We start from the raw sequence: 7,774 nt of genomic DNA, 5'->3' as shown, positions 1-7,774 counted from the left end.
AATGCAACCTCACCATTGGGACACTTTCAGGTCAAATCTGGTATGGTTCTTTTTGTCTGTTTATTTGTCCTGCGAGTTTACATCAATTGACTATATAAAAACTCCAATAAGCGTTGCTTTATAGTCACATCTAGTGCAAGATATGGGGTTGAATCAGTTTTAAACAATCATTTTACTTGGCTACCTCCGCTACAATCCGCTACGTAGCGAGACGAGAAAATAAAATCAATTCAACCCCAGATTGAGCACTATATACAATGACATAACTGGTCCAGAAGTGCATTTTGGTACATCTACAGTAGTGCGGCAATTTTCAATACTGGTATCCTAGAGGAAGCTGAAAATCGAATATACAACAGTGTGTTTTTGATCTGACATGTTCTACTCCAAAATTGTGGGTGTGAAATTATTGTGTTCATATAGTTATAGATATACTATTCTATTTCTATTTTCTATCAGTATTTGTACTAGACGTGACATCTCTCTGTATTGGAGGCTATGTACTGAATGTTGGTAGAGGTTCATCTGTAGATGTACCATCAACTGCCCATTAGTATTTACGTGGTGTATGTTTATTTGTATGTTTATTTTGTTTATTTGCTTAGGGACATGGATGTCAACACTTCTCACCAACAGGAGGCATCCAAGAACAAGATAGTTACTGCAATATTACCGGGGTTATTGTCAACCCCTAAATATGTACCTCATTGGTATATGTATGACGCATTTGGATCTAAACTCTTTGACCAACACGCCATGGAAAATCCTTACTACCATATGTATTGGACAGAGTCTTCTCTCATGAAAGAGCATGTAGGTAAGATTCTCCGAAACACATGGCAGGGCATGTATGAAGGGAACGCATAGTACCTTAATATTAAGGTAACAAGAGTTGGATTGATATGCTGGCGCGTTATTTTATGAATTGGCTACACATGTAAAATGTTAGGAATTTGATAAAAACTAACAAAGACAAGAAAACTTTATTTGGTACACGTAACGCTATCTCCTTTTTCTTATATTGTTGTTATTTTGTGTCTTGAGAGGAAAATACTATAAAATTAGCGTTAAAGTCTATTGAAAATACATCAAATATAGATACTATGGTAGTCACGAACAATGTCAATAATGATCCCACTTTGTTTGACAGATATGTTAACTACAAAATTGTGTTTGCGTTCTCCATTTTCCTCACTGAATACAGTCGCGAGTGGAACTGCAATAATACATGTAGTGGAAAAGCTGGCCCGTTGCTTCCCCGTCCTTTTGCCCCGGCCTGTTGCCCCTTGGCCTTTTGCTCCCAAAAAAGGCCGGGGGAGGGGCAAAATCCAGTCAAACTTCCTTACAAAATGTACCTTCCATCATCGTTATGGCTTTAAAAAAAACATTTTCTTCATTCTTTGAGTAGTATTGTTTTCACTACTATGGTTGTCGTTCATCATGGTAGAATATTTTCGAGAATATAAAATGAGGAGAAAGGGGTAAATAGAAAGGTGTGGCTCCTTCCTCATCAGCACAACTAAATGTGGAAGTGTGGCCATATTTTAGCTACTTAGTGCATGGATCATGTCCAAAATGTAACCAGCTGCTGGGTAATTGTAACAAAGATGTGTACCACAACATTGTTTATTAAAGCCAGTAAGTTTTGAGTAATCGTGTATACATCGGGACGGACAAATACACACACCATACAACCACCTTACTGCAATTACCTCTCCTTACAAGTAGTAATAAAGTATTGTTTCTTTTCTAATAGGTGACATTGTTTCGTCTTTGGAACAGCCCGTTGAAGTGTTGTCAGAACTTGGAGCGGGCAGCTGTACAAAGACGACATATTTCATAGAAGAATTACTGAAAAAGAACAAGTCTTTAACATTCATACCAATTGACATAGCTGAAGGTAAAAAAAATTAAACAATTTATACTTATTTAGTTACTTCATTATAAAAATAATTTTCGCCATCATGTGTGTGTGTGTGTGTGTGTGTGTGTGTGTGTGTGTGTAAACGGCTAGGGTCAAAATTTACGGCTGGGGAGGGGGCATGAAATTTGCTTATCATACCCTCTCTGCACCAAAACATTGTCTGTATCTCTCTTTCCAGTCTGTCTCTCTCTCCCTCTCTCTTATTTCTCTGTGAAGAGAGGGAGTCAGAAAGAGAGACAGAGACAATAGAGAGATAGACAGACATAGGAAGACACAAATACATTCACATGGCTGTCGCCCAACTCAGTACTTAATAATACAATAAGGTATTGCGGCAAAGTTGCGAGAAATATTTTAATTTACTCGGTAAACGACCACTCCTGAGGTTTAATATGGTTCAAATCACAAGCAAAATATTTCAGACCATCAGAATTTTCATCCCGTTTTGAACCCTCAATTTTTCATTCCCCCCCCCCCCCCCATTTTCCCCAGGCTCCCCTGCCGTAAATTCTGACCCCAGCTTTAGACCAAAGGCCCAGGACAAGTCACACCTTTTTACATAGTAAAAATAATGACTCGCCACACTTCGAATTCGGCACTCATAATTATGGAACTATGGAAAAATTTGGCTAGATACTGCACGGGTCTTAACTGAACACTAATCAACTCTTGCAGTAACTATTAATTAATTTCATTACATTCAGCCCAGTTGTCTTTTATCTATCGTGTATACAAGGGACAGGCAGACAGACAGACAGACAGACAGACAGACAGACAGATAATACTCATACACACACATACATAACACCCCCACCACCGCATTACCTCTAGTTACAAGTAGTGCGGAAAACCACTTTTTGTACAGTTACAATACAGTCAATCTAAAATTAAATTGAATTAGTAATAGTCTATGAAATTTACTCAGAGCAAAAAATCAATCTCAGACAGTCGGGGTTCTTCTAACGAAAAGACGACAAATTTCGTTTTCTGGTGCTAACGATACTTCCGGTCAAAGACGCATGTAAAAAGTCAGTTCTGACATAAGCTATGCAAATGCTCATTTCTCAGAGTTAACTTCGAGTCCATGCTGAGCCCATGGAGATTCAGTACTGTTAGTGTTAATCACAAAGGGAGTTGGAATAACGCAAACGGGAACATTTAGCGCAACAAATCACAAGTAGTCTAGTTCCATGACGGACAGTGTACACACTTTTACTGTCTAGTCAAGCCCTAACTCAAGGCGTTAATAGTGGTTCGACCACAAGGTCAGTGAAGTGCAAACGGCACATGTCAGTAGTAATCCATCACAAATTGACAAGCTGTCATCATCATTCTCATGTTTCTAGGACTGATATGATAAGCAAATGTCCAACCAGGACTTCACCTCCAGTCTGTTTAAACTAAAATCATTTGGGGAGGCAACAACGTTGGGGGGAACACAGAATTCTGTGCGAGAGTCACAGGCTTGACTAAATGGTAAAAATGTGTGAACGTGTATACTCTCCGTCATGGAACTAGACTAAATCACAAGAGGTTATGCAGGACTCGTTATCCTTTAATTATAATTATACTTTTTCATGTTTTTGTCCAGGTTATATGGAAGAAGCCGTACGGGGTTTGAGGACCAAATACGACAGTTTGCGAGTTGTACAATTCACTGGTGACTATTTCGAAGGAATTGATTACTTGAAAGGTATTAAACAAAAGAAGCTCATTCTGTTCATTGGAAGCAGTATCAATAACATACCGATACATAAAATGGAGTCCTTTCTACTGCAAATCAAAGATGCTATGGGTAAGTTATGCGACTATACATGTCTACAGTTCTCCAGATTGTTTCATTACCAGTATAGTAGACAATTTTTCACTTACTGTTTATTTTCTGTCATGTGTGAAAATCGATATGTTCATGATTGTATCTGTGATCTGTGTATTGTAACCGAGTGTTTGTTGATATTCAATGTGTATGCCCATGACAAGTAAGATGCAACCTGATTGGCTGTGTGGCTCACTGAGCAGAACGGCGTGGACATGGACGCCAGTTCAGATGGAGAGGAGGCGATCAGGATAAAAACGTAAACATGTACCACGAAGGTCAATTCAGGCAAAATAACGAAGGTAAAATAGCAATGAACGATTAGCCGACATCTACATCGGATTTTAATTAGATTGGACTCGGGACTGCCTCGGGTAGGACGACATATGTCTAGCTGGGGCTAATGCCCGCCCACGTATTTCGCAACTACAGGGTGTGGTGTCAGGACTCTAAAGACTCTAGAGTCGTGAATTCGAAGTGCGTGGGCGCGGCTTATTTCACAGTACGTAATGATTGGCTGTTCATATAATACACAATTTTGTTTATCTTATAAACTATGACGTGTTCTCTTTTGTCAGATGTTAACGATGGATTTCTTGTTGGAATCAACTTGGTAAGAGACGAGGAAGGCACAGTAAAGATGTATAATGATCCATCTATTGCGAACAAATTCATGGTGCCCTTTAATATGAACGCTTTAACCCAACTAAACCGTGATTTCGATGCCAACTTTCAAATGGACGACTTCAGCTTGCACTTCAAATACGTTAAACGTGACGACATGTGTGGAATAATCGATAAACCTCACTATGTCCAGAATGGTTTGACGAGTAAGAAGGATCAAACTATTCACTTGGGTAGGTTGGGAAAATTTAACCACATAGAACTAGAGAAACGTGTATAGGATAGGTATGAATTGAGAAAGAATCCAGACGTGCACGAGGTGCGAAGAGACTTCTACTTCTACTTCTATTTCTATACTGTGTAAACATCCTAAAAAGGATTATCATCACACAGGCGTAACGCTGGCGGCGTCCTTTAGATCTCACCCGTGTTCAGGTGAGCACGATCTATGAGATCGGTGATATCAATGCTGGAGAGGGCAGATTTGAAACCGTCTATTGTCTTTGCTTGTTGAATGGATAATGGTAAGAGATTCCATTCTGGAATTGTCCGAGGAATAAGTGAATATTTGTAACAGTTTTTCTTAGCGATGATCGATATGAAAGAAGAACCAGGTACACTTCCCCTAGTAGAACGTGATGATGATTCTGGTAGTTTATCATCCTGAAAAGCAACTAGATTATTTGTAGCTTTGCATAGGAAAGTTAGTCTGCTAACTGCTCTGCGATTTTCAAGGCATTGCCATTGGAGCTTCCGTAGCATATCGGATACACTGGCCTCCCTCTTGTAGTTTCCGGTGACAAATCGAGCTGCTTTGCGTTGAATTTTTTCAACAGCATTTTTGCCAACTTTGGTGTAAGGGTCCCAAATACTTGCACAATACTCCAAACGCGGTCGTACAAGGGACATATATGCGGTTTGTTTGGTACTGGGAGGACAGTCATGTAGATGTCTCTGTAGTAGTCCTAGGATCCTTGATGCTTTAGATGTGATATTTGAGATGTGGTGCTTCCATTCCAGGTCATGTGACAATGCAATGCCCAAGTAGGAGTGCTGCTTTACAATTCTGAGAATATTGTCTCCCATTTTATAATTATGTTGCAACTGATTTCTTTTGTGAGTGATATTCATGACAAAACACTTTGCTGTATTGAATCCCATTTGCCAGTCCTTTTCCCATTTGGTTAATTTGTTGATGTCTTCTTGCAAGATTTCACAATCTTTCACTGATTTTATATGTCGGTATAAGATACAGTCATCTGCAAACAAGCGCTCGTGTGATTTGACAGATGATGGTAGGTCGTTGATGTATATCAGGAAAAGTAGTGGTCCTAGTACAGTTCCTTGCGGAACTCCTGATGTAACTGGTGAACTGGTAGACTGGGAGCCTTCAAGTACTACTTTTTGAAAACGTTGAGTCAAAAGGTTGTTAATCCATGAGTGAATAGAACCTGTAATTCCCATTTGGTGTAGTTTATGTAGTAAACGTTGATGTGGAACTGTATCAAATGCCTTGTTAAAGTCCATTATTAAAATGTCTGTCTGACCCTGACTATTCAGTGTTCTTGCTAAATCATCAACTGTTAGTGCAAGCTGAGATTCACATGATCTACCTCTCCTGAAACCATGCTGTAGATCACTGAGTAGGTTGAACTGATCAAGATGGTTCATTATGTGGTGGTGAACTATATGTTCTAGTAGTTTGCATGAGATTGACGCTAATGAAACGGGTCTATAATTAGCTGGATTTGATTTGTCTCCCTTCTTATAGATTGGTGAGATAAATGCTTCTCTCCAGTCTGAAGGGAGTAAACCTGTATCAATGGATTTCTGGAAAAGTTTAGTAAAGATTGGTGCAATAGCATGACGACATTCGCTGAAAATTCTTGCCGGAATGTGATCAGGTCCTGTAGCTTTGTTGACTTTGATAGACGATAACAATTTCAAAATGCCTTCAGTATTGACTGTGATATTGTGGATGTTGGGAGTATCACTTTTGTCCAAAAGTGGAAGATTAGATGTATCTTCAACAGTGAAAACTGATGTAAACTGGTTGTTGAGAACTACAGCCTTCTCAGAAGCTGATTGCGCGAGTTTACCATCTTTCCCCGTAAGGGACGCTGTACCAAATGTTTGTTGTCTTTTCGATTTAATGAAGTTCCAAAATGGTTTGGTATTGTTTGACTCAAGACTCCCACAGATGTCTTCTTTGATATGGCGACGATATTCCTTTCGGATGTTTCTGTCTATTTGGCGACGGAACTTCTTGAAACTATCTTTATCATGATAATTACCAGATGCTCTTGCCTTATTGTATATTTTCTGTTTCATGCGTATCTGTCTTCTAATTTTGTGATTAACCTATGGTAATGAAAACCTAGTAGACAACATATTACTAGGTATATATAGTAGTGTAGACTTAAACATACCCCACAGGTCATCTATATTTGAATCATTAATAACTTCTGTGGTTAATTTACCATAAACTTATAAGGGCATCTGACTATGTTGAATAAGGCTGCGGACAGAATTTACGGCAGTGGGCCCTGGGGAGAAATGGGGGGGGGGGGTGGCATGAAATAAATTTGGGGTGCGAAAGGGGAGGGACAGGACAATTCTGATGGTGTGTGATGAGGGAGGGGGGCGCCATGATTTTGCTTATGATTTGAAAGAAATTCAATCTCAGGAGCAGTCATCTACCGGTCATCTACCGGTCATTTGAAAATGCGTTGAGGCTTTGTCACAGTACTATTCTAAAGCCTATTATATATATATTATATATATATATATATATATATATATATATATATATATATATATATATATATATATATATATATATATATATATATATATATATATATATATATATAGTTTTGGTAGTACTGGAACTCTTTCTTGGGTGTAACTCGGAGTTTCACGCATATTGCGATCATCAGACACCTGGTGTCTGATGATCGCAATATGCGTGAAACTCCGAGTTTTGATGGTAGTGAGTCGTTGTCATGGAGAAGTGTTAGAACAAAATGGAAGTATAGGTAACGTTCTCATCAAATATATTTCTGTCATTCCAGGGGTGGTAGATGTCGACATAACATTCAAGAAAGGAGAGGTATTGTATACTCACGAGTTGGAAAACATGAGTTTAAAATGGACCTGGGATCAGTTCAAAGATACTATGGAGAAAAGTGGAATGGTCATGGTTGAGAAATGGATGGATGAAAACAGAAAGTGTGCTTTGGCAATGCTGAAACGAATTTAGAATATAACACGTATATTTTTGTGTGTTGTAAGAATAAGTAAATGTAATCGTAATTTGATTTTAATTGTACAGTCTTTGACAAAATTATCACCCCCACCCCCACCTCCCTATGTCAACAAGCAGTTTGATGTTACAGTAATGCAAACCA

The 7,774-nt window shown here is 38.8% G+C and overlaps 1 protein-coding gene across 1 annotated transcript; it reads left to right on the top strand.

Moving 5' to 3' along the window:
* The first annotated feature begins 609 nt into the window (after window positions 1-609).
* LOC144439130 (histidine N-alpha-methyltransferase-like) lies at window positions 610-4,644 on the top strand. The gene is made up of 4 exons (XM_078128399.1): window positions 610-817; window positions 1,757-1,900; window positions 3,516-3,719; window positions 4,319-4,644. Exons 1-4 carry the CDS (start codon window positions 610-612, stop codon window positions 4,642-4,644), a joined length of 882 nt encoding a protein of 293 aa, XP_077984525.1.
* Window positions 4,645-7,774: the final 3,130 nt, after the last annotated feature.

The sequence above is a fragment of the Glandiceps talaboti genome, chromosome 8, assembly GCF_964340395.1.
Source record: "Glandiceps talaboti chromosome 8, keGlaTala1.1, whole genome shotgun sequence".
Taxonomy (NCBI): domain Eukaryota; kingdom Metazoa; phylum Hemichordata; class Enteropneusta; family Spengelidae; genus Glandiceps; species Glandiceps talaboti.
This window is presented reverse-complemented; position numbering and strand designations above follow the sequence as displayed.